Below are 24,752 nucleotides of genomic sequence, written 5' to 3' on the forward strand. Positions count from 1 at the left end.
AGGAAAAGGTAGGATAGAAATGAAATAAATATATGGTATATCCCAGGATAGCCCCTCAAGTTCTCCTGCCTTGGCCTAGACAATGCTCTTTCTACCAGCTGAGACTGAATGGCTGGCAAAGAATCTACTTTTGCATTGTGTGAGGAATAGCTTCCTTTTGTGTAGCCGCATTCTTCTGCCAATCATTCAGGACAGACAAAAGACAGTCCTTCTTCACACACCACAAGGTTAAACAATGGAACTCACTCCCCCAGAATGCAGTGATGGCCACCAACTCGGATGCTTTTAAAAGAGGATGCGGCAAATTTATGGATGAGGGAGCTATCGATAACTACTAGCTACAATGGCTATGCTCTGCCTCCATGACTGAAGATAGCAATGATTCTGAGTTCCAGAACCACAGGAGAGGAAAGTGCTCTTGTGTTCGAATCCTGCTTCTTGTTTCCCACAGCATCTGGTTGACTGCTGTGAAAACAGGATGCTGGACATGGTTGGCTCCTTTGACCTAGTCCAGCTGCATGTCTGTGTCTTCTATCTTTAGTTCAACAGGACAAATGTCCCAGTTACAGATCAAAATAATGATAGGGCCGGCTCAAGACCTTTCACTGCCTGAAGCAAAGCCCAAATGCCAACCCAGCCCTCTATACTAGGGTAGGGTTACCAGACGTCCCCATTTCTCGGGGACAGTCCCCGGATTTGCAAATCTGTCCCCAGAGAAATTCCGTCCCCGGATTTCATTAAATGTCCCCAGGAAATGTGGCAGCGTCAACGGCAGCATCAGTCTCAGCAGCCTGGAGCCAGGTTTCATTGAAAAAAGAGGTGCACCGCTTGATGAGGGCCACAGCTTGGCTCGGGAGAACTTCTGGAGCGGTAAGTTACTGGGTCCACCAGCATCGCCCTTCACCTCCAACAGCCTCTGCCACCTGGTTCCTTCCTCAGGCTGCCCTTGAGGGGAAGGGCAGCCCTGGGAAGGAGCCCAGAGCCGCTGGACTGAGGGGGTCAGAGGAGGCACTGCTGCTACGACTGTTTGTACTGCTACGGACGGCAGGCAGGGCTTTCCCCTTCCCTCCCTTCGGACCTGTAACATCAGGACCAGGGTTTGGCGGGTCTGTGGGCCACAGGTCGGGCCTGGTAGCCTCCCACCCACCTCGCTCCCACTTTTCCCTCCAGTGGAAATGCGGCCGGCAGGGAAGGGTGCCCTTCTTAGTGCCTCTTTCCCTGTGGCTGTCGGATAGTGATGTCCCCGGTCTCCCTCCTCCTCCCGGCTGCTGCTGTCGCCCGTATGGTTTCCGAGTCCATGAGGAGGATGCTAGCCAGTGGGCCCAAGGTAGGTTGTTTCTTCTCGGCCACGTGTGCTCCTCCTGCAGCTCCTCCAGATCCTGTGCATGCTTTCTACTTGGAAGCAAGTCCCACTTCGCTGAATGGGGCGCCTGCACCGGTAGGGAGAGAAAGAGGAATCACATTTCTGGTTCTCTGCATGTTTTTCTGCAAGTGGTTTTGGCCCACACGATTCCAAGAAGCACTCTGTGATTCTTCGCAATTTGGGGTGCTATCCTGGTCCTTTGCCATCCTAAAAATGTTTCACGAGGAAGGGCCAGTGAAATGTAGTTTGCTTCATTACTCATTAACTAGTAGCAATGACTCCAAATTGCCATACTGTAGATAGTTTAGCATACTTAATTGAAACAGGTTACATTTCCATGGGCTCAAGATCATGGAATCATAGAATTGTATGGTTGGACAAACTGATTTATGTAAAATAAGGAAGATACGTCTTTGATGTATAGAATAGATTTAATTATGGATAATAAAGCATGAAATAATTTTTTAAAAGTGTCCCCGGATTTATTGAAAAAAATCTGGTAACCATAGCCAACCCACTTTCTGCCTCAGTTCCAGCCCCCATCTATATCCCGATATTGGTACCACCTGAAGCAGGTATTTTCATTCTGCTGCACAGCACCAGGGACCCAGATAACAGAGAACCAAATCGCCACCCAACGTCATGTGCATTGTTTACCACTAGAGGGCAGCCTTGCCCGCCTGACTATTCCCAAGTACCGCATGGTTGTTTACTTAACATCGGGCTGGAGAGCGGAGGAGTTTTGTGCGATGTGTACCTGGCAGAGCGGGCGAAACCTCGCACAGCCCACACTCCGTCTCAAAACCTAATGAATCTTATTGGCAGGAGCAGGTTCCGTACTGATTAAAGAATGCACTACTTCGGGCATTTAAAAACAAGAAGATTTTGTATTTTCTTGTTACAAAATTGCACATGACACGGCCAACAATATATGGGTCACTGGAAGGGGTGAAATACTACACATATTACTTTGCAGTACATAGCAATGGTAGGTGATTACAGCAAGCCAGCAAAGTGAGTTCTTCAACGAATCAACTTGGGAAACACAGAGGAACAGAAGTGCTCTAATGAGTGGTGCAATTGGAGCAATTTGGCCAAATTGGGCCCCGTGTGCCGCTCCTAAACCCCCCCCCCCCCGCACCAGGGCAATCTAGATGGATTTTATTTATAAGGTTTTGCAAACTTTGGCTGTGAACTGGGGACCTACAAAAAAAAAAAATTCAATTTGGGACCCACTGGCTAGCCCTGAGTCTCATAGTTGCTGGGCCTGAGATGTCCTGCCCTTGCATGAAGTCTTGGGTTTACAATTTTGGGAGAGGGGAGAGTGAGGCACTGGGGAGAGGGCAGGCTGGCGAGGCCCCCAAATTTAGAAGCCCGAGTTGTCCTGCCCTCACATGGTCTTGGGTTTGCAATTTTGGGAGCGGGGAGAGTGAGGCACTGGGGAGAGGGCAGGCTGGTGAGGCCCCCTAGACTTAGAGGCCCAAGTTGCCCTGCCCTCGCATGAAGTCTTGGGTTTGCAATTTTGGGAGAGGGGAGACTGCCCTCTGGGGAGTGGGAGGGCTGGCGAGGCCCCCTAGACTTATAGGCCCTAGGCTTCAGCCTACTTATCCTATACATAAATTCGGCATTGGGTCAAGGCGACAGCGACCCCTCAGCCACCGGCATCGCTGCAGCATCAACGTCCCGAATGTGTACTGTAGTATATATTTATTTATTTATTTAGCCACGCCCCCGCCGGCCGGCCGGCCGACCAGATTGGTCGACTCAAGGAGTGATACAGCTGGGGACTCCCTAATAGTGCCTGGGCAGGCACTCGGGGGCCACAAGAGATTGCTTTTTCAAAATTGCCTGGGGGGACGTTTGAAACCTGTGAGGGGGCCACAAGTGGCCTCTGGTCCAGACTTGGGATATGCCTGTCTTAATTGGTCCATGTCTGAAGTTTACAAATTAGAGAAGGCAAATGCTGGGGTTACTGTACAGGGATTGTCTGAGCTGTAATCTCAAGTATCTCTTTAAAAAACTCTCTTCACAGTAGTTCTATTTGTGGACATTCCCACCACAGACATTGGCTGGTACCTAGAATTTGGCATCCTCTCCAACATCATGAAGAGCTGTTGGGCTTTATAGAAGATAGGAGCCTCGGTGTTAAATATCATCCACCCACATTTTTTAGTGAACAATTCCTAGCTGTTGCTGACAAAGATTTGTATGGTGGTTTTGTGCATAAATTGTCCCATTTATCCTCTTTAATGTTTATATCCCATCAGCTTTTTAGATTTTGTCAGGGCAAAACTGGTTCTTAAAAAGGGTTTTGTATAAAAGGGAAATTAATCCCTTAGTCAATATACTATCTCTTATTACTATCTTTTCATATTCTGTTAGTTTACATTGTAGCTTCATTTTTAATCTGTGTATTTGTAAGAAATGATCTCAACTGACAGCCATGAAAATTGATTATTTTCTAAATGTATTTGCATCTTTGCTACTGAATAGAATAGAATAGAATCATAGAGGTGGAAGAGTCTCCGCGGGTCAGCTAGGAGTCTCTTCCAGCTCTATGATTCTCTTCTATTCTATTTGTAAGAGAATGTCCTTTCCTATACTAATCTTTCAAGTGATCTAAATGGTGTTCTTTCCATACCTTCACATTATGTAATCTGTTTTAAAAAAATAATAATAATAAAGGATGGCGTTATTTCAGAATTATAGGTACTTATAGGCATTTACTGGCATAAGATGGGCCTCAGCTCTAGGGGTAGAACATAGAATCATAGAATTGAAGAGTTGAGAGGGACCCCAAGGGTCATCTAGTCCAACCCTTGGCAATGGAGGGATCACAGCTAAAGAATCCCTGGCAGATGGCCATCCAACCTCAGTTTAAGAAACTCCAATGAAAGTGAGTCCACCACTTTCTGAAGTTGTTCAGATTACATTTTTAAAGGCTTTAGGAAATTCACAGAGGATGGGCCCCTCAACGGCTATTGGTCATGAGACGTAAATGGAACCTCTCTGTTCAGATGCAGTCTACCTCTGCTTGGAGCCAAGAGCAAGAGGGGGCTGCTGCTGTCATGCTGTCCTCATGAGCTCCCTGGTGGCATTTGCCTGATCTCCTCTGGAAACAGAAGGAGAAGGATGGACATCCAGTGGTTTGGATGGAGTGGGCCTCCAAGGTCTGGGACAGTCCTGCTCATTTCATTTCTCTCTTTTCCCCCTTTCATGTGCAAAGAACATGCTCAAGAATTCACATGTTGTGCCAGGCGCAGATTCTGGGCAGCTTGCGCAGGTCAGAGTAGAGAAAGCAGAACTATCTCCGCCCTTCCTCGAGAGATAAGAGTGTCAGAACTCGCTCCTGCTGATGGTCTCCAGCTGGCAATGGAGAAGTGGCTAATAATAATAATAATAATAATAATAATAATAATAATAATAATTTATTATTTATACCCTGCCCATCTGGCTGGGTTTCCCCAGCCACTCTGGGCGGCTTCCAACAGAATATTAAAATACAATAGTCTGTTAAACATTAAAAGCTTCTCTAAACAGGGCTGCCTTCAGATGTCTTCTAAAAGTCTGGTACCCTTTTCTCCCTGCAACACGCAATGCTGGAATGACATGGCTTTTGGCAGTGAGTTTCCTTGTGGTGGCACTGTGGGTTAAACCACAGAACCTAGGGCTTGCCGATCAGAAGGTCAGCGGTTTGAATCCCCGCGACGGGGTGAGCTCCCGTTGTTCCTGTTGCTCAGTCCCAGCTCCTGCCAACCTAGCAGTTTGAAAGCACGTCAAAGTGCAAGTAGATAAATAGGTACAGCTCTGGTGGGAAGGTAAACAGCGTTTCTGTGCGCTGCTCTGGTTTGCCAGAAGCGGCTTAGTCATGCTGGCCACATGACCCGGAAGCTGTACGCCTGCTCCCTCGGCCAATAAAGTGAGATGAGCGCCACAACCCCAGAGTCGTCCGCGACTGGACCTAATGGTCAGGGGTCCCTTTACCTTTTTCCTTGCACAGGGCTAGCGAGAAGCAGAGAGCTCCATCCCTTCCCATCTCCTGATCTGCTGTAGCTTTAAACAGAAACCCCACACGCTCTCTCTCTCTCTCTTCCCCAAAGTGCACAGGCGTCCACACACCCACACGCCCCTTTGGAGACCCATCTCGGCTGTGTTTGTTCACCACATTCAGTTCATACTTGGCACGAGTAGAAAGGGCTCCAGAGCTTTCCTTTCAGCTCCCAAACCAAACAGGGATGAGATCTCATTTAATCCAAAGCAGATGAGGGTGTTAATAGCCAGGGTTGTGGGAGCTGTTAAGATAAAGGCAATGGGTTCTTTGTAACAGGGTTTTGTTTTTGAGTGGGGAAACATCCTGCCTTGAGCAAACTTAGAACAGCTCCAGGGATGTTGGGTGTGGGGCAGACAGGGGTGTGCGCAATGCATCTGCTTTGATTCGGGAGGCAGCTGGGAGGCAGAGTGAACTAGACTGCTGCAATATTCTCCTTTGGGGAAGATGGAGTCTGGAAGGGGGCTGGAAGTCAGCGGGAGACCCCAGGGTGAGGTCAAAGTCAGGATGGGAGAATCTGCCAATTTCAGTTTCTCTCACTTTCTCGTTTTTCCAATCTTAAGTTCAGTTCTTCTGTTTTCTGGACCAGTTTACGATTATTATTATTATTTTTTAAAGGCCTCATTAAAATTCATCAAATTTCTCCTGCAGCACATGATTTATACAATGGTACCTCGGGTTAAGTACTTAATTCGTTCCGGAGGTCCATTCTTAACCTGAAACTGTTCTTAACCTGAAGCAGCACTTTAGCTAATGGGGCCTCCTGCTGCCGCTGTGCTGCCGGAGCCCGATTTCTGTTCTTATCCTGAAGCAAAGTTCTTAACCTGAAGCACTATTTCTAGGTTAGCGGAGTCTCTAACCTGAAGCGTATGTAACCTGAAGCGTATGTAACCTGAGGTACCACTGTATATGCAATTTTGCCTAATATGCACATTTTTTGCAAAGGATTTCCCCCTAATACTATGCATGTTTGTGTTTTGTTTTTGCTAATACCGTCATACCTTGGTTCCCGAACAGCTTAGTTGCCAAACAAACCGGCTCCCGAACACCACAAACCCAGAATAAATGTTCCAGTTTGCAAACTTTTTCGGAAGTCAAATGTCTAACGTGGCTTCCATGGCTTCTGATTGAGTGCAGGAAGCCGCAGCTTGGTTTTTGAATGGTTTCGGGAGTTGAACGGACTCCCGGAATGGATTAAGTTCGAGAACCAAGGTACCACTGTAGATGTGATTATGTGCATGCTGCACCTTCCTTGGCTCTGTGCCCCGTTGGGTAATTAGGCTTAACCCCCCCCCCACTCCAAAAAGAAAGAAAAAAGCTCCCATAGCCAAGTAGGCAGCATTTGGGGGGGGGTGATAGCTAGAAATGGAAATTGGACTTAGGAAAAGGTCCCCTTCATGCAGGGACAGAGATAAACACAGACAGACAGACAGACAGACAGACAGACAGACAGACAGACAGAGAATATGAATACCCCCCACTCACTTTGGCCCTGTCCACATTTTTCTTTAGTCCTGCCCATTAAAAACTCTCACCCCGCCTATTCCTGGTATGTGCCTCCCAATGTATTTCCCTTGAAGAAATAAGGCCAAAAAACATTCTCCATCCCTGGCCAATACATGCACTTTTTCTTTTCTTTCTAAAAGGAAGCTGGGATTCCTAGAAAGCTGGATTCTGTGCCCAACATCGCAGTCTGCTATACAAAACTGTGTGAAACTAGAATAATCTTGGGTGGAATCTAGACACATATAAAATATGTTGTGAAAATGCTTCTTAAAAAAAAGTTTTGAAAAATATATTGAATTTGCCACAGCTCACCATCGCCATCTAGTGTCACATTTGTATAATGCACTTTACAACACACTTAAAACGTTTTATTTGCAGCTGTATAGTTGAGTCCTTAGATAAAGCTTCCCAGCCAAGAGAGCAATGAATGCTTGGAATGAGGTGCCCAGGGAAGAAAAGAAGACTGGGTGCTTGTTTGCAGAGGGTGCAGTTGACATATTGCAGAAGGTAGGACCAAACTGCATCCTTTCACCTTTGTCTTTCCAAGACCCAGCAACCCAGGCTGATGCAAAGCATGTGCAAAGGAGACCTCCGTTGACAGCAATCTTCCTTGCAGAGAAGCCACAGCTCAGAGCTCTGCTTCCCCAGGAAAAGAGGCCCTGATGCTCCCAAGCCAAGCCAGACAGGCTGTCTCCAAGATCATTGATCATTAGGCCCTAATTGCTAGCATCCTCCATCGCTTCATCCTGTGCAGAAGCACTGCCGAGCAACAAGGATCTAGAAGAGCCGAAGTTCAAAAGTGCAAAGTGTAGCCCTATTGGACTTTTGTTGGTGGCTGTTCGGAACAGGGAGAAAGAGGAAGAAAGAGCCACTGGTCTTCTTGCAAAGGCGGAGCAGATTTGAACCTCACTATCTTACTGCACATCTCTAAACCCTCTTTGCTGCCAATTGTAACTCAGAAGAACATAAGCAGAGCTTCGTAGATCAGGCCAATGGTCCACCTAGTCCAGCATCCTGTTCTCACAGTGGCCAACCAGATACCCCAACGGGAAACCCAAAAGCAGGATTTGAGCACAAGAGACCTCTCCCCTCCTGTGGGTTCCAGCAACAGTAATTCAGAAGCATTGCTGCCTCTGATTGTGGAGGCATCATGTCTAGGAGTCATCAACAGCCCTCTCCAAATACCTGTTTGCAGTTCTGGTTTTAGCCACGCTGCTTCTACACCCTTTGGAATCATCACTGTCTATGCACCAACTTTTTTGACAGGGCACCTTGATGATCTGTCATTGCTGGCCTCTTGTAATTCTATGTTCTCTGGCTATTTCAGACTGGAGTTATGGTGACTTTTTAATTTGTTGTTATTTTGTTATATTTATATCCCACCTTTCCTTGAAGGAGCTCGATAAGGTGTACATACTTCTCCCCACTTATTTTATCCTCAAAACCAGAGGCACCATCTAGGGGGCTGGGGGGTCAAGCCCCCCCAATTTTCAAAGGGGGGCAGGCCCCCTCAATATTCCATGGCCTGCCAGGCTCCGCCAGGCCTACCTGCAGTTAGCAGAAGACTGCACTGGCCCGTGAAGTGCTGGGAGACACTGTGGGGACTGGCATGCCTGGCACAAGGTCACACTGGCCTGCGCAACATCTCCTGATGCAGGGACTAGTAAGGCCTAGCGTAGAGCTTTCCATGCTGTGTCGCAACACGTTAGTGTGTCGGCTGCAGTGTGTAGGTGTCATGTGAAAGCTCCCCATGCTCCTCCTGGGGCTAGAAAGGGGTTAGTTTAACCTCTGGTTTGATAGTAAAACTGAACCACAGTGTCGCAAAATGATGCAAAACCGAATTACTGTGTCACGAAATTAAGCATGTCTAAAAAGGTAAGGATATGTATAATTTTATAACATGCAGGGAATAATATGTGCAGAGAAATCAGAGAGAGGAACTGAGGGAAGTCCTGGGGGGGGGAGGGATTGAAGGGGGGAGGGGGAAATTACGTATGTGATTATATGGCTTGATAATTTGTTATGTTGAAATTGCTTAATATTTTTTTAATAAAATAAAATAAAAGTGTGTCACCAGTGTGAAGTGTTTGGAAAGCCCTGGCTGAGCGGAAGGCTGCCCTGGTCTGTGCAGTGTTGGGAGATGTGTGTGACATCACTCGTCACATGTGTGATGTCACAAGTGCGCGTCAGGCCCCTTCATTCTCATGGGCAACCCAGTGCCTGTGCTCACAATAACAGCCCCGTGAGGTTGGTGAAGCCGAGAGGCAGTGACTGGCCCAAGGTCACCCAGTGAGCTTCATGGCCCAGTTCAAGATTTGATCCCTTGCCTCCCAAGTCCCTAGTCCATCATTCTAACCACTACGCCACATTGACGGTCTCTCAGTGCAAAGAGGGAGGTGAAGTGCTATTGAGGCTTTCAAGGGCTCTGTGCCTCTAGTGAAGTGCTTCTTGCTTGCAGTTTTATTGCTTACTGATGAGTATAGGAGCAAGATGAACGAGCAACAGCAGCTCTCCATTGCCTCACAGCTCCATTTTTCTCCCCAGTATTTCATTTTTAAAAAGTTAAATGGTGAAGGGGGATGAGAGGAAATTAAAACCTACACACACAAACACCCAGCAGCAACAGAAACTGACACTGGGACAAAATCAGCGGGAAAATTAGTACCCAACTGGACTGAATCTTTTACTTTAACATTGGCAGGAGACTTGACTGAGCCGTCACTCCTCCCTGTCACTTCCGCCCCCAGGATGATGCCCCCGCATGATGTCCCGTGTCCAGAGGTAAGAATGTTGGCCGGTTTGTACTGGGAGTTGTAGCCCAAATCATCTGGAGACTGGGGGAGGCTGCCCTAAGTTATGCAAGCATTGAACTTAGCAAACTATAATACGACATTGCCTCAACATTTATCACCTAGGATTTAAAAGCTGGCTTTCGAATCGCATTCCCAAAGGCTCCTTGGAAAGGCTTCAGCATGGGAATGTCTTGCATTGTTATTTTTTTGCCATTTTCTTCCTCCCTTTGGCTGTCAGTTTTGTTTCCACCCAGACAGGCATGATACAAGGAGGCAAAAAAAGTCGAGTTCCTCTCCTGCCAGAATCCTGGTATTCCGGGAATCCTGTCCAGCAACCCCGAGCTCATTTGTCGATAACGCCAAGCTGGTTCAAAGGCTCCTGGCAAGCAGAGTGCATTAAGCCACAATGACAGGAAAGGGGCCCTCGGCATCCGCTAGGAAGTCTTAAGTTATTTTGGTGGGAGCGGCAGGCGCAGCCCAGGGAGGGAAGGGTCTATTTCTCCTCTAGTGTGAGCAATGGAAGGCGTGCTCCCACTTACTTTCTGCAGCGTTCCCACTCTGTAAGGCGAGTGGGCAACTGGTTGATTTATTCAAAGAGTTGCACACACACATCCCTCTTTAGCCTTTGGGTAATGCAGTGCTGATTTGCTGATTTATTTAATTTCTATCCCAACCTCTTTCTCTAAGGAGCTCAAGGTGGTGTATGTGGTTGTCCCCCTCCCCATTTAATCCCCACACAGCAACAACCCTGTTAGATAGGTTAGGCTGAGAGAACCAGAGACTGGCCCAACGTCTTCCAGTGAGCTTCGTGGATGGGATAGCTCAGTCAATAGAGCATCAGACTCCTGATCTCAAGGTCATGGGTTTGAGCCCCTTGTGGGAGAACAGGTTCCCATATTGCAGGGAATCAATTCTATGATTCTATGGCCAAGTGGGGCATCTGAGCCCTGGTCTCTCCCAGGTCCTACTCTAACCACTGTACCACAATGGCTTTCTATCCATTAAAGCAAATGGAGCCTTGCCCCACCAACCTCAGCCAAAACCCCACCTGCCTGCCTTCTTACTTATTATTATAATTAAACTCTTTCAACAAATAACATCATACAAGCCAGCGTTTAGACAATAAGTGTAAAATAACATCCGAATAAACTAATGTTCTTATCCCAGACTACTAAGGAAGGTGATAAACTGTTTATGTGAACCCAAAAGTTTTATAATGCGAGTCCTCTGTTTTCTTTTTTAGCCATGTACTAAATAAAACTGTTCCGATCGGCTACAAAAAGAGTATTTGTGCTTTAAACCTTGTGCCAATTTTATTTTATTATTGTTTTCCCACAAGTGCAATTTTGCCGTATTTTTGTTGCACCAATTTGTCAGAGAAGCCCCATCTAAGTTTTTCCAGGATCCCGTCATTATAAGCCTGCCTGTTAGCAGAAGAGAATTTATTTGAGGTTTGAGTTGCAGGTTAATATGGTTTCTGGTGAAAGAGTTTAGGTGCAACAGCTCTGGACATTTAGAAACATTGTGTCGCGTATTTGCTTTTATGTGGACAAATACTTCCTCCCGGAATAATCAGTTTGGGGAGTGGCCTTGCCTGCCAGCTTCCTCCTCCTCCTTAGTCTCAAGTGTTGCCCTTGTAGAACTCAAGGATGGGGGCAAAACCAGAATTAGTTGAGTCCTCCTGTCGTTGACTCTGGCGCCACCTACTGTTGGGCTCCTTGCCTTCTGTCCTGTCAATGGACATCAGCTACCACTAACAGATCTTGTAGGTTTTTATCTTGTTTCAAAAACCTGTTTCACTAGAGGGGAGGAGAGGGGCAGAAAAAAATGCATGTGCAGACAGCATAAGAAGGGAAGCTTCCCTCAAATCACTCCACCTATTTGGCCCCCTTAGCGGCAAGCAAAACATTAATGAGAACCGCTGCTAGATCTCTCTTTCCTGCAGTAAAGAAGTGAAAAGAAGTTCTGCAAGTTTAATCCTAGCTGCACTGTTTTTATCTTTCCCATTTTAACTCATTTTATGTTAGATTTTTTTATTTTTGCATTTTGTTGTTTGTTCGTTTATTTATCTATACAATTTATATAGTGCTTACCTACAATAGTCTCTAAGCAGTTTACATGATAAATAAGTTTTACATGATAAATAAATAAAATAATCAATTAAATAAATAAGATAAGAATCAATTAAAACTATAAAATCAAACATTAATTATTTGGTAGGCATCGGAAGCTCAATAGGAAGGCAGCCTGCCTGATATCAGCTGGAAGGGGGTTACGTATAATTAATGGACCTATGAATGTGCATTAGATAAGAACAGCCTTGGTCAACTTGGCACCCTCCAGGTGTTCTGAACTACAACTCCCATCAGCCCAGAGTTGTACAGAACATCGGGAGGCCACAAGGTTGGGGAAGGATGTAGAAGAACCTAAGAAGTTAGTTGCTGGATCAGGCCAGTGGCCCACATAGTTCAGCACCCTGTTCTCATAGTGGACAAGCAGGTGCTGCAATAGGAAGCCTATAAGCAGAACCTGAGGGTGCAACAGCACTGAGTATCTTATTTTTCCTTCTTTTGATAATTTCAATGTGAGGAGGTGACAAGAAACTTTCCCCACCGGGTACCAGCTGACCTTGCTATGCCACTGGCAGTGCTTTCCCCACTTGATTGACTCCCCGAGGGAGCTTAAGACAGTGATGCCGCTTATCAGGTGCTAAGGTTATATGTTTATAGGGAAGTGAAGGCCTGACCACCTTTCTCTTTGCCTATTCCCATTTTACAGATGGTAAAAGAAGGTCCGAGACTAGCTACCTAACCAAGCGCACAGGCAGACTTCTTGGCGGAGCAGCGCTTGAAGCTGACCTCCCAAATCCAAGCTGAACACACTCTGTTTCATTTTTGGTTTTACCCCAGAGGCACACACAGCGGGAACTGCTTTCCACATGTCCCAAGGCGGAGGACTGTATCCGCAAATGCTTTCCCTGAGGCACAATTTCAAGCTGAGAGCCGGAAATGGCTGGGGCAGCTAATTTTTCACCCTCTCCATTTAATTGCTGCAAGACAAGTAGAAGTTCAGGAAGTGAAGCAAGGGCTTTGAATGATTGGGAAAGCTTGGCCTGCTGCCATTTGTCCACAGGGAAGGACTCTGGCTCAGTCACAGAGCACCTGCTATGCAGGCAGAAGGTCGCAGGTTCAATTCCCAGCAACATCTCCAGGTAGCACTGGGGAAATAATTATACTTGAAACTGTGGCAAGCCACTGCCTGTTGGAATAGGTGTACCAGTGGTCTGGTTCGGTATGGGAAACAGACAGCATCACAGGTATAAAAAGTGATTTATAATGCAATTTGGAAAAACCAAGCAAGAAGTCTCAGTGAGATCTGTGGCAGCCAACTGAAAGGAACTATCCAGTTTTATTTCTGATGGAGCGTGAAACAGGATGTAGTCCAGGATATCTCATCTAACATTTCATATAGAATGGAATAGAATTGTATACATAGAATTGTATATTTGGGAGGGACCACAAGGGTGGTCCAGTCCAACTCCCTGCAATGCAGGAATCACAGCTAAAGATTCCCTGACAGATGACCATCCAACCTCTGATTAAAAACCTCCAGTGAAGGAGAGTCCACAACCTTCTGAGAGCATCCATTCCACTGTCCAACAACCCTTACTGTAAGAGAGGTCTTCCTAGTGTCTAGTCATAATCTCCTTTCTTGTTAATTGTGTGGGAATGTTCAGGGATGCAGGAGAGAATATATTGTCTGAAAATAGCCTTTCCAACTTGTGTTAACAAGTTCACAATTTAGCAGAGTAACATTCCCCCTTTTAAACTTGCAGCGGATGTGTTTGCTCAGGCTCGCTAAAGCCTCTATAATAACTGTTCTGGTATTTTCCCCTTATTCCCTCATAAAAGATAAGACACGACACAGTCTTCTATAAAAGTTTAAAAAGGTTTATGAGGGAATAAGGGGAAAATACCAGAACAGTTATTATAGAGGCTTTAGCGAGCCTGAGCAAACACATCATTCTGTTCACAATAGGATCCCAGAAGGCAGACTTAGCTTAGAAAAGTAACATATACCTAGAAACTATCTCATAAGAAAACAGTTCCTTTGTCCTCTCTTGGCTAAGCAGATGTTGCTTCTTCAATGCATGTAGTCAAAAAAGAGAGAGAGATGGCTGCCCTGCCCTGTGCTTTTGTCGTTACCTGCACAGGTGAGGCCACACCCACCTCTAGTCACATGCAGAGGAAGTCTGTCCCAGCCCAGAAGGAAACAGGAAGTTTACCTGCTGGCTGGACAAACATTCCTCCCCATGTGTAAACATGTTCACTCTAGGAATGTTGTACATGACTGCTCTTGTGTTTCACATCCCACAAATTGAATCCCTTGGTTTGGGTCCTGCCCTCTGGAGCAGAAGAAAACAAGCTCGCTCCATCTTCCATGTGACAGCCCTTCAGAGGTTGGAAGATGGCTCTCATTTCACCTCTCAGGCTTCTCTTCTCCAGGCTAAACATGCCCAAGTCAACCATTCCTCATAAGGCTCGGTTTCCAGACCCTTGATCATCTTGGTTGCCCTCCTATGTACAGACGTTTGAGATGTTTGGAGAAACTGTCACACAAACTGTGGCGTCCATATGCACACAGACACACAAACATTTTATATGTGGCCTTAAATTCTTCACTTTATTTTTCAAAATATGTTCTCATTGCTTTGGGAGGCTCCTGTGGTCTTGTCTATTGTTTCTCATATGCCTGGGGACCTTCTCACTTGTTTTTGTTGGCTCAGTGTAAGGCAAGCTTCCTGTGTTCATTTGTCATGTAGATATCAAAGGCATGGCAGTCCCTGCCTGAAGGACATAAGTAGAGCCTGCTGGATCAGACAGATGGCCCATCTAGTCCAGCATCCTGTTCTCACAGGGGCCAACCAGATGTTTATGGGAAACCCATAAGGCTAAGCAGCACAGAGCACCAGAGCCCTCCTGTGGTTTCCACCAAGTGGTATACAGAAGCAATACCATTGATAGCCTTCTCCTCCATGAATTTGTCCAATCCTCTTTAAAGCCTTCCAGGTTGGTAGCCATCACTGCCTCCTTTGGAGCGAGTTCCATACTTTAGCTCTGTGGCATATGAAGAAGTCCTTTCTTTGATCTGTCTTGAATCTTCCAATATTCAGTTTTATTGGATATACATGAGTTCTAGTGTTATGGAGAGAGGGAGAACAATTCCATCTGCACCGTGCATGATTTTATAAAGTTCTATCACGCCACCTCTTTGCTCACCTTTTCTCTAAGCTACAAAATTCCCAAACTCTGCAATATTTCCCCTTAGGGGAGTCGCTCCATCCCTTTGATCATTTTTGTTTGCCCTTTCCTTAACTTTTTCTAACTCTGCAATATCCTTTTGGAAGTGAGGTGGCCAGAGCTGTGCATAGTATTCTATGTGCTGTCACACCATACAGTTGCATAATGGCATTATGATGTCAGCAGTTTTGTTTTTGATTCCTTTCCAAAGATCCCCTAGCATGGGATTTGCCTTGATAGAAAAGTTGGCCATCCCAGAGCAAAAGACAAGACTTTCCAAATGGGCAGACAGGAATGCTTGGCTGCTCAGGCCTCAGGTCCACAACCCTTCAGTAAGCCAGGTGGCCAATGAAAGCCTGGAGGTGAGGGTGTCTTCCACCTGGACTTGCAAGTTACACAGCCAAATATTGCAGGATGCGAAGGACATTTTCCAACAGAAGGTAAAGTGGTCCCCAAATCGGACCTGAATGCAAATCCTAGGAGACAGACAGGAGGATGACACTGATCTAATGATTCAGAAGCAGCAGAGGGTTTGCTAGGAACATAAAACTTCTCAGGGCAGAAGCCTCTAGGCCAGGGGTCAGCAACCTTTTTCAGCTGTGGGCCGGTCTACCACTCCTCAGACCATGTGGGGGGGGCGGACTATATTTTGAAAAAAAATAATGAACGAATTCCTATGCTCCACACATAACCCAGAGATGCATTTTAAATAAAAGGACACATTCTACTCATGTAAAAACACACTGATTCCTGGACCGTCCATGGGCCAGATTGAGAAGGTGATTGGGCCGCATCTGGCCCACGGGCCTTAGGTTGCCTACGCCTGCTCTAGACATCAACATACATAAGCACTTCCATTATATGCTAATTCATACGTACAGAACCAAAGTTTAGAATTTGAATGTCAAAGAAGGCAAACGGGCTAATTCTCCATCCAGCTTAATTCTTCAATTAATTTGCACCCCAGATTAGTTCCTCTTAGGTGCCCCAAACCCTCTCAATTAGTTTCCCAACAGATCCTGTTCCAAATGAATTCAATTCCTGTTGCCCCCCAGTAACCATTAATTATCATTCATTAGTCCTATTCATTCCCCACCCACCCCCACTATTTCAAGATAAAGTCCCCTTGAAGCAATTCATTTCCCCAATGAAAACCCTACCCAGTAAACCCCCCTCCCAATCTAAAAGCAAGTTCCTTTGATTTCCCAACCCCAAAACAGTCAGGGCACTTACAAAAAAGATCTAAGATACAACCCTCTTAAGCCCATTCCTGGCAATGTCCCCGAGAGGCAGCCTTGACCTGGATATTAAGACAGGAGTGGATCAAAGTGATCACCTGGCATGGCCCCCACACTTTGAGAATCTCAGCAGCAGAGGCCACTGAGGTTTCCCTCTGAGCTTCTCCACAGATACTGGTAAATCCAATTAGAGGGCCCTAAGAGGGAGCTGTAGGCAGCCCCCTTCTCCCCTCTGGCAGCCAAGGTGCTGGAGACCCACATTGCTTTGCAAAGGGGAGTTTAGTGCAATGCAGTCCGAGGAGATTTGGTGTCACTGCAGATTTCTGCTCAGGCGCGGTTGTCTGCTTTGCCAGCAGGGGACACACAGCAGATGCCAAAAACAGGATTAATTTCAGTAGCAGCGGCAGCAGCAGCAGCAACATGCTTAAAAGTGCAGCTCAGGACTCCTAATCTGCACACACAGTCCTGGCTGGGTTTCATCATTCCTGCGAGGCTACAACAGCAGCCTTCCCCAGCCTGGTGCCCTCCAGATGTTCTGGACTCCAATTCCCATCAGACCCAACTGTAGGATGGCGGGGCTGATGGGGGAGGCAAAGCAACCCCACCGAAACATTAAAACACCCTCAATTAAAATGTGCACCAAAACAAGCCTGTCCAAACAGCACAATAGGTAAGACAACAATTTAAGCAGGTGGTTTAAGCCAGAAAACCAAAGGGATGTTTACCTTAACAGGTGCATCTTCAGGGGTCGGCGGAATGCCAATACTGATGGGGGCTTTTCTATTTCAGCAAGGAAAGCATTCTGTATAACTGGTGCCACCACATTTTTGCAATTGATTTTACCTTCTAGTGGGCAACATTTCCAGGTTGATGAGCCCCATCTGCCCCTCATTAAACTGAGGACCAAATTCTTTTACAGCGGTACCTCGGGTTAAGTACTTAATTCGTTCCGGAGGTCCGTTCTTAACCTGAAACTGTTCTTAACCTGAAGCACCATTTTAGCTAATGGGGCCTCCTGCTGCCGCCGCGCCGCCAGAGCACAATTTCTGGTCTCATCCTGAAGCAAAGTTCTTAACCTGAAGCACTATTTCTGAGTTAGCGGAGTCTGTAACCTGAAGCGTATGTAACCTGAGGTACCACTGTACTCCTTTTTTCTTTCTTCGTTTATTCTTTTTCCCCTCCCCCTTTCTTTCTTTCTATAAAGTATTGCTTTATAGATGTATAAATAATTGTGTTTATGTGTATATGTATGAAATTTGTTCTGTATTTCTTTTCTTATTTGATATTCTTTTTTTTGTATTCAATAAAATTATTTTAAAAAATAAAAATAAATAAATAAATAAACTGAGGACCGAATCAGTTTTCTCTCCAATCTCTAACTAAGGCCCCTGTACCTTCGTGTATCAGGTTCACCAGTTCTTGAAATATTGAGGATAATGCGAAGTGCCGCATGGTGGAGCCACTGCATGTCCATTGCTATCCTCACAACAACCCTGTGAGGTAGGTTAGGTTGAGAGAATGTGACAGGCCCAAGGTCATCTAGTGAGTGTCATGGCCAAGCGGGGATTTGAACCCTGGTCTCCCCAGTCCAGGTTCAGCACTCTAACCACTACATCTCTGGTTCCTGCCCCTGACTCCGTCCCCAAAGTGGTCTCAGTCCCACTGTGCCAAACACAATGCAATGCAAGCTCCCCTTTCTGAAGATCACAAACCCATCATGGCTTTCACAAAAAGAGTTGTCATCATCTGATATTTCTTTCTTCCCCCACCCCCACCGAAAAAGAAAGACAAGAAAGTAGTTTTCTTGGCGTTCCTTCCCTATCAGATCCAGGCAGATTTTATGAAATGCCTCAGCTCAGCAAGGATACACTTGGATCGTCTCCTTATGGAAAAAATACCCCTTTGTTTGCTGGCAAACTGAGGAGGGATTGAACGGACAGACAGAAAGGATTTAATTTTATTATTTTCTGTCCTCAGGCACTTCAGAATTTAGCACTGACAGTAATAATAATAAAACCATTGTTCGTTTTTATCAGAGGTATTTGTAAATAGATGGGCAATTGCCAGCAATCGCCATACCAGACAATGTTCATTTAGCAAGAAAAGAAAAAGAAGCCTAGGAACTGTTCACTTTACAATCGCTCATAGTTGACCTGGTGTGGCCTTGAATGTACTGGCTGGATCCTAACAGAAAGGGCATCAAGATAGCTGATACCATGAGCCAGTGTGATGGTAGCAGTTAGGGCAGGGTAGTCCAACACGTCAAGTCGCATGTGGCCCTCAAGGCCTTTTTTGGCAGCCCTCAACAATGATGGTGGCCCCATCTGCCTTCTCCAGTGCATGGGCAGCTTAGCAAAGGTTCTCCCTGTGTTACTCATCACTCCTTAGCAGGGTCCAGGATCTCCCAGCCCAGGAACAGCAGTCCCAGCTTTGACCTCAAAGCTACCTTGCCAATGATCCGTCTCTGCAAACATCCTGCAAGGTGCCAGTGGAGTAATTGAGCTCCACCAGGTGCTGCCCGGAAGGGACGCCCATCACATTCCCCGGCGGAACTGATGCTCTGATAACGTGCAACAAAGAACACAGCTTGTACTTTTCTAAGGTTGGCACGAGTGATTCCTCCAAGTTTTTCTCAGGCTTGCTATCTTGCAAACTCAAGAGGCCCTCTCCTCTCTCAGTCCGTGACTTTGGAGCCTGGACTTTGGAGCCTTACAGAGATGTCAAGTTGAACAGTATCTCTACCCCATGGGTTCGACAGCCACAGTTATCCCTGGACCAGAAAAGTTTGGCCATATTGTTCATGCATTGGCTACTTCAAGGCTGGATTACTGCAATGTACTCTACGTGGGGCTTCCCTTGCACTTGATCTGGAAACTGCAGTTAGTGCAGAATGCTGCAACGTGATTGCTGATAGGAGTGAGGTCTTGCCAGCCTACCTGTGCTCAGAGATCTGCACTGTTTGGCAGCTTGCTACTGGGCCAAGTTCAAGGTGTTAGAATTTGTGTATAAAGCCCTTAATCACTCGGGACCAGTTTACCTTCAAGATCTCCTTACCCCAAATATGCCCCCTCAACTGCTTCTATTGATGGAACTGGCCCTGTTGCAGGTGCCACATAATACCCTTCCTGTTTTTGTAATAACTCAGTCATTCTCAAGCTTTGGAACTCCTTGCCTCTTGATGTCAGGCAAACGCCTTCACTGGACACTTCTCGGCACCTGCTAAAAACATTTCTGTTTAGCGAGTCAACTGAGATACTTAGAAATTTGGTGCGACTTTTAATCTTTCTTTCTTTCTTTCTTTCTTTTAGTCTATTGTTATTTTAACTTTTTGGAAGGCTTAAATCATTGACGTTGATTCTTCTTCTCTAAAATTATATTATTGATTTATCCTTTTTGGAAACCGCTTTGAGCTTTTGTGTTGTTTTACAGTAAGCAGTGCATAAATTTTATGAAAAAAATAAAATAATATAAAACAAATGCTCAGAAACAAAAGCTTCAGGAAGCGACTGTCTGGAGTGAGCAGAACTCCTTCGGGGCCCTTCTACCATTTGCAAGCCAATCAGGTCTGAACCTAAAAAGAGAGAAGCTGGATTAGACTAAGGATTTAATGCCCTTTTCTGAGATCCTGGTTGTGATACAGTGCCTGGGAGAGATGCACCAGCAGAGGGCAAAAAGCCACACAACCCCACTGTTTGTTCCAGCATTGACCTTTCAGAGGTGTACAATACCTGTCCATGGAGGTTCCATTGATCTGCAGCTTGGCTCCCTCCAGATGTTTCAAAGCAGAACGCCCACCAGACCCAGCCAGAGACGGCATATAGCAGCCTCCAGATGTTTTGTGCTGCATGCTGGCTGTGGCTCATAGGAGCTGAAGTTGAAAACAGCTGGAGGGCAGTGCATTGAGGGAGGCTGCTATAGATAATGCCTTTTCCATGACTGTCTCCATTTCTAATCAGACCACAAGAACATGCATGTGTAGTCAAGGCTGGGAGGCTTGCCAGCTTTTAAAGTGTCGGACCAGGACCTAGGAAGCTAGGGTTCAAATTCCCGCTCACTGGGTGACTTCAAGTCCAGTCACTGCTTCTCAGCCTAGCCTACCTCGCAAGGTTGTTGTGGGCATTAAATGAGAAGGGGTGAGCTATGTGACCACCTTGAGGTCCTTGGAGAAAAAGGTGGGATATAAAGGTGACATATAAATGCAAACAAACAAACAAACAACCCCCCCCCTCCAGGACTGAGGGAGCATATGTGCCCAACCCTCAGCTTTGGCACTGAAACTTGAGGGTGTCTTGTTCCTTCCTCCCTCCCTCTCCGAAACTGCATCGGTTTGTTCTTCCATCCAACTGCATCCACCAAGGCCAGTCTGGGCCTTTGTGGCAACCCTTTGAAGAGCATCCTCGAATCCCTCTGCCCAGATATTTGGTCCATCAAGAGTTAAGAGGAGGGTGTCGCAGGGGAGGCTGAATGTCGACCCCCGCCCTCCTGGGCTGCTGCTGCTTCTGCTCTCCCCCTGGAGTTTCATTTTGCTGGTTTCTCTCTCTCTCTCTCCGCTCCCCCCCCCCCCCCAGGCTTGGCTCTTTCCCCCTTTTCTTTCTTCCTGCCTCTCTTCCTGCAGAGGAGGCTCCGTCCCTTCTTAGTACACAGTCGGACAGAATCACACACACACACCCCGGAATAAACTAAGGGCAGCTTAACCAGATTGTGCCAAAGGGGAGGGGGGGGAGGGGGTGGTCCTTTGCTCTTCCTGTAACCACTGACGCTGATTCCTCTGCAGGGGAAAATCCAGAGGCGGTTTCTCCGAGCCACCCCGCCCGCCCGCGTGTGCGCTCTCTCTCTCTCTCTCTCGCTCTCTCTCTCTCTCAGGAGGGGGGGAATAGCAGCGCCCTCCCGCTTCCCCGCTTGCCTGCTGGAGAGCTGCCTCACTCCTCCTAGACAACTTTCTGCATGACTGTCTCTAAGGTAAGGACCTGCCTTCCCTTGCCTCGGCTGTCATCCAGAGGTGGTGTCAGGGTGGGGGGCTCTCTCCGTCAGCTCAGCGCCCGTTGCTGGGGTCCTCCCGGCGGCTGCCTGCCCGGGATGGGGGTCCCTAGCAGAGGCGCCTTCCCGGCTGCAGACCGGCCTCCAGGTCCAGTCCTTTTCGCAGAGCTGGCGTTGGGTGCCTCGTGATTTTCTGCAGCTCCCTTTTTTGCGGGTTTTTTATTATTTAATTGCAAAATCAGGAAAGGTCTTTGGCCAGTTTTTCAAGGAAAGGCCCCCGAATGTGAGCAAGCGAGGTGGTGTCGGCTGGGCTTCCTTGCATCAGCGGAGCTTTGCGAGCGCCTTTGCACAGGGGGAGATTGTGCAGTAGATATACTGCATTTTTAACCCTTTCGGAAGCAGCCAGCGTGCCCGCTCCACAGTGGCGGCAGCTGTTGCCCGGTGTGGTACGTGCGTTTTTGCCGTGTGCAAGACTTCTTTGCTGCTCTCTCCGTTTGGCTTCCCGTGGTTGCTGTGACACGTCCCGCTTTGGCTTCGCATTAGCCCAGCAAGGGAAAGGAAAGCTCCCAGCTCTCCAAGTTCTGCTTCTGACGGAGATCCAGCGCGTTTTTCCCATTCCTGGGAGGGCGTTTTTGTAATATAAAAAACCTTCTGGGTAGGGTGCTTGGGGAGCCCTACAGGTGGCTGTTGGGGAAGGAAGTCTAATGGGGGGGGCATGGAAGAGGGAGGGCAAGGGAGTTTGCCCTGGGATGGAGCAGCCTCTCACAGTTTAAACTAGCCTTGCCCAATCCTCCTGCTTCATTGGCACAAGTGTAAAACCTGCTCAGCTTTACATGCCAGTCAAACGATTAACTGCAGATACTTGGAGGTGAGTTCAAAATCCAGACTTCCTGAGTTATAACCAGGGAGTCCCCCTGACCTCAGTTGATCAAAACTGCAAAATGGGATCATTCAGGGTTCTTGTGGTCAGCGCAAGGATTGTAGATCAGCACATTGAGTTCCAAAATGTCTTAAGCAGTAGTTTCAAGGATGATTCTGAGTCACTTTTAAATGTGTTTCGTGTTGTTGTACGCTATCTTGATGTTTTGTGAGAGATCAGTATAGAAATACTTCTATAAATAAAGACGAATAGTGCATTCCTCAAAATCTGAGGGTTCTTGGAGTCAGTTCCCTTAACCTGGAAGAGTTTGCCCACACGTGCGGAATGATAAAGCAGGGAAGGGAATTTGAAGGGAGATGACCCAGAGGTCCCTGCTTTCTGGAGAGACTTTGCAAGGCTATACCATACAAAGGAGCCAGCTTTACTGTTTCAGTCTTTCTTTGAGAGTGTGTGGCCTCTCCTCCCTGTTTATCAGGCTGAAAATTCCCTTTTCCTCTTAAGTGAAAAGTTTTGCTTGGTGCTTCGGTCTGACTGTTTACTGGGGTCTGTGGCTTCTGTTCCAACGTGATATGAGAGAGGCCAGGTTAGCTGGGGAATTAGACAAAGCTCTCTCAAATTTGACAGCCTTTACAGTGTCAGCAACCCTCCGGCCTCGTGCTAACTTTAGGAACACCTACTGAATTTAGTAGTTTTGTAGTCTTGTCTTCCGTTTTGCAGAGCTCTGCCCTTGCAAGTTGAGGGCCCTGCAAAGCAGTACCCAGCAAGGGACTAAAAAGCAGCTGTTGGAAGTTAAAATCAGCTACTAGCCTGCCACGTGCTCTGGAAAAGTGTTTTGCACATGCACAGAGGCCTCTGTAGCTCAGGAAGAGGGAACCTATCCCTTTTCATTCCTTTGCATTTCTACCCACACAGCATCACCGATTCTCAAGGTGTGACACACTGCTGGATGTTCTCAGCTGGGCAATACTTTTTGTTGCCGCGAGACACAGTGCAAGTGGGCAGGTATTGTAGAACAGGGGAAGCATTCATCTGTGATCCCATCATGACCAGGTTCCTTCAGCATCTTTTCTGTATATGAGAGACAAGGTGAACCTGGATGTTGGGGCTGCCTGAGTCATACGTTCTGCCCACACCCTGCTTCTTTTAATCTAAGTAGGGAACCTGCGACACACCCTGCTGGCCAGCCTCAGTCTGGTGCCCTCCAGATATTTGGAACTACAACTCCCAACAGCCCCAGCCATCATGGGTCCTGTGGCTGATGAGAGCTGTAGTCCAAAACATCTGGAGGGCACCAGCTATGGGGAGGTGGTGCCATGCCTGCCATTGCAGACATTTTATGCTGCTGCTGCACTATCCATTCAATGAGGTTTCTGCAGGTGAACTTCCTGGGCAGCTGTGCTCAGTGTTTCACGGTCCTGTAATGAAGCAATCTTAGACTTCTCTGCAAATGAAGGCCTTGTTTCCTTTCCAGCGAAGCTTGCATTTACAATACAGTAGGCCTGCAGCTTACACAGGGGTTACATTTTGGAGATCATACCTGAAGCCAAAATTGCATATAGTCAAAACCTACTGGGTTCAATGGCGGGTGGGATTGCCAAAGTCATTTTCATTTTCGTTTTCATTTTGCTACCCTCATAAAGTTAAATGCATGCAAATTGCGGGCATAGTGTACCAATATGAACCCCCTCAGGAGAAATTTAACAGTTTGGCTTCTAAGTATTTACTTTTTTCATTTATTTTTTTAAAGAGTTTACCCTGCCCATGTTCTTTTCTTTCTTTCTTTCTTTCTTTCTTTCTTTCTTTCTTTCTTTCTTTGTTTTTTCTTTCTTAAAGTGCTTTGCAAGCATTAACTACTTCCTCTCTGGTCAGATCATCTGTGGGCATATTTTCTTGTTCTTTGGGCCCAAAGGTGATCCTTGCATTTTCCACAATCTCATTACTCCTCACATCTAATCCAAACATTAAAATGTAAGAACTGAAGCTTTTTCTGAAGTGTGATGAAAGCACTCGCTTTAATCCACACATCTTTATCTTCTACGCTTTGGTATCTGTTAAATTCCTTAAGCTGAGCAAATTATTATCTTTCACTTCCTTGGGTTAATTTTGACAGTTACTGCTGGTCTGGTCATATGCATGTTTACTTGGGAGCAAGTCACACTGCTACATAGGATGTATGGCATTCTTAAGGGGCTAAAAAGGACTGCACCTCTGCAGTCAAATGAGTGTGTAGTTTAGTATCAGGCACACAAGGTGACTCCACCTTGGAATCTTTATCTTCACTTTAAAAAGCCACCAAGTTTCTAGCCCTTATGATTGAGGACAAAACTTGAAAATGGGTGAGCAGTATCCAGAGAAGTCAAAGAATCTAGAAAGAAAGCTAAGCAGGTATTTTGGTGGGTTCTGGAGTGGGGAAGTCTTTTAACACTTTATAAAGCTCGTTCCTCATCCCTAGCAGAGAACACCTGAGAGGTGACCACACTGAGTTAAAACTGTTAAGATGTCACCTATGATTAATCCTACCTTGACCTGGTACTGATAGCACACAGATGCTAAAAATAGTAGGGCAACCTAGAATCTCTCAACAGAGAGGGTACTTCTATTGATGAAGCTCATTAGAAGAAATCTCCCAAGTTAAAAATGGAAACAGC

At 46.5% G+C, this 24,752-nt stretch overlaps 2 protein-coding genes and 1 long non-coding RNA gene across 3 annotated transcripts in view; all 3 read left to right on the plus strand.

Moving 5' to 3' along the window:
- The window catches only part of MAP2K5 (mitogen-activated protein kinase kinase 5), a 933,658-nt gene that overhangs the window by 405,225 nt on the left and 503,681 nt on the right, over positions 1-24,752 (plus strand). The gene's annotated exons all lie outside the window — the stretch shown is intronic.
- Positions 9,021-13,064, plus strand: LOC310749340. Its single transcript, XR_014541577.1, has 3 exons — positions 9,021-9,313; positions 9,619-9,698; positions 12,488-13,064. It is a non-coding gene; the product is annotated as an uncharacterized lncRNA (long non-coding RNA).
- The window catches only part of CORO2B (coronin 2B), a 78,453-nt gene continuing 74,588 nt past the window's right edge, over positions 20,888-24,752 (plus strand). Inside the window, exon 1 of the mRNA XM_083586771.1 lies at positions 20,888-21,206. Coding sequence (XP_083442897.1) covers positions 21,192-21,206 — 15 coding nt within the window. The 5' untranslated portion in view covers positions 20,888-21,191. The remainder of the gene's footprint in view (positions 21,207-24,752) is intronic.

The sequence above is a fragment of the Podarcis filfolensis genome, assembly GCF_964270895.1.
Source record: "Podarcis filfolensis genome assembly, chromosome: 14".
NCBI lineage: Eukaryota > Metazoa > Chordata > Lepidosauria > Squamata > Lacertidae > Podarcis > Podarcis filfolensis.